This window comes from Galeopterus variegatus, unplaced genomic scaffold (assembly GCF_000696425.1).
Source record: "Galeopterus variegatus unplaced genomic scaffold, G_variegatus-3.0.2 Scaffold46977, whole genome shotgun sequence".
NCBI lineage: Eukaryota > Metazoa > Chordata > Mammalia > Dermoptera > Cynocephalidae > Galeopterus > Galeopterus variegatus.
Genome location: NW_007773088.1, coordinates 2279 through 4577, shown reverse-complemented (window position 1 = coordinate 4577; position 2299 = coordinate 2279). Strand labels below are relative to the sequence as shown.

General features: G+C 45.3%; 1 protein-coding gene across 1 annotated transcript in view; it reads right to left on the bottom strand.

Moving 5' to 3' along the window:
* Positions 1-2029: 2029 nt before the first annotated feature.
* LOC103584211 (pyruvate kinase PKM-like) overlaps positions 2030-2299 on the bottom strand; it is a gene marked incomplete at its 5' end in the record, with an annotated part of 1928 nt that continues 1658 nt past the window's right edge. Inside the window, one exon of the mRNA XM_008565300.1 lies at positions 2030-2121. Coding sequence (XP_008563522.1) covers positions 2030-2121 — 92 coding nt within the window. The remainder of the gene's footprint in view (positions 2122-2299) is intronic.

Below are 2299 nucleotides of genomic sequence, written 5' to 3'. Positions count from 1 at the left end.
TTTGGGGACATTTCTGGGCAGCATATTGCATCCTCCACCAGGGCTATGGTTTTGCTGGCATGTTATCAAGTGTGAAGAGTTCCATCCATCAGTGCTGACCTTGTGGGAGGCTCTAAATTTAGGTTGCTTAAAAGTCAGTATTTCTGGCCAACATGGCATTACAGAACCGTGTGTTCAGCAAGAACACACCCTGCCCGTGACAACTGCCAAAAGTGGGGGCTAGATACACTGCCAAAGCTGTCAAAAGATCAAATGCAGACAGATGTCCCTCTGTCAAAGTGAGAGAGAGGGGAAGCAATCTCAATGTATGGCTCAGGAGAGGATTTAAAATTGTCATGAACTGGAAAAAGTGCACATGAAATAAAAGCCCTGACATGCAGTCAAACTAAAACTATTTACATCACACTATATGATATAATAACAATTTCAGATCAGACTCCAAACCCCAGGGACAATCTCATCTTGGCCTAAAACCTCAAAATAAACCCCACAAGAGGGACCTTTTTTTCCCCATCCCAATTCTCATCTTGGAATAAGAGTTAAAGCACAGGTAATTTCCAAATGCCTCTTGTAATTTACAAAACCAAAATCCAAGCCAACCCCCATCCAGCAGGTGCAGCAGATATCACTTGCCCTTGCCATTTCAGAGCTGTGTGGTGTTATTTTACTGGATGGAAGGAGCCATAAAGCCTAGTTAAAGGTCAACTTCTTAAAATCTATTTCTGCTCCTTCCTCTGCACACAGGAGACCCTGGCAGACTCCAGCAGCAGGGATCAATAGTGAACCAATCTTCACTGTTGTCTTTAGCTCTCTATTTGAGCTAAGTTAGCACAATAATTCCTGGTGACTCCGGCTGAAGACCCTCTGCTTTTGGGAATTACATAATGTCAACAGGGATGTGTCTTAACCTGCCTGACGTGCCTTCTGGACTTGCTCAGGACCCCATGACATTTGGGGGCTGGACACCTGCCAGGCCCATAGGCTGTTTATGGAACATGGATTAGGGAATCTATGATGAAGAGTCTCATGTTTCCAGAAAAAAGGAATTCACCTCTTAGATTCCTAAAGATTTATTTTTAGTCCAAACTTAATACCAACTTCCAAAGGCCAGAGGGCAACCCCTCACCATTTGACTTTACAGAGTAGCATTTTCTTTATTCTGAACAGAAGTACCGAAATCAAATTTGCCTCCCCCATTCCTCTTCTACCAATGCCAGTATGAAAATCCCATGGTCTATGGGAAATCTACCGTGGAGCCTGAAGGTTTAAAAAGGCACAGTCCCTCAGGGAGCCCCAAACTCCTCAAAATGGGTTTGTTCTAAACTTGGGAACAGAGGTAGAAATGGAGCTTTCCCAACAGTTGATTCCTGGACCCTGGCTAAGGCCTCTGTCCACAGGTCAAGCCACCTCGTAAGCAGCCCCAGCACAAATACGTTCCTACCAGACTCCTGAGGAAGAGTGCTGACGGGTTTTATTTTGATGTAGCAGTGTCCCTGGGAAGGGGTATGCTGGAAATACAGTGCTGATGGAGTGCAGTATTACATGCCATAGTGTCTGAACTCGCAACCCTGGAAACCCTTCTCCTAGACCTACCAGTCATCTTGGCTCTAAACTAAGCCAGAATCAATCTGCTGGATGACCTTTTGACTCACCACAGCAATTCGAGTTGTTGTAGAAACCCTGGGGCAGGAGTGTCAAGCACTGTGGCCAGGACACCTAAAGGCCACACAGGTGTGGGAGAGAACCATGGCCAGTGACAAAGTAGGTCTTGTTTGCTTGAGGAGACTTGGCCAGTTGAGGTGGAAGGAGGGAGAGAAGGAGAGGAGGGACTGGCTAGTAAAGACAATCTCCCCACAGGCTGTGAAACCCAGACTGGTACTTGCCAGGTCCACTGTGGCTAAATGAACACTGCATTGCCTTCCGGTTTCCTACAGGCTGTCCCTGTCTCCACACTAACTGACACTCACCTCATGAGTTCCATGAGAGAAGTTCAGACGAGCCACATTCATTCCAGACTTAATCATCTCCTTCAACATTTCCACNGAGAGAAGTTCAGACGAGCCACATTCATTCCAGACTTAATCATCTCCTTCAACATTTCCACCGATCGGGAAGCAGGGCCTATTAGAAAAAATTTGAAAGCCACAAGTGTTAACTGTTCAAAGTAGGAAAAACACTGAGTTTACCTAAGCTCAAAGAACTTTTAATTTTTTATTTTATTTTAATTTTTTTTTGTCTTTTTGTCTTTTTTTTTTTCGTGACCGGCAACGGATCGCAACCCTCAGTGTCGCGCCCGTAC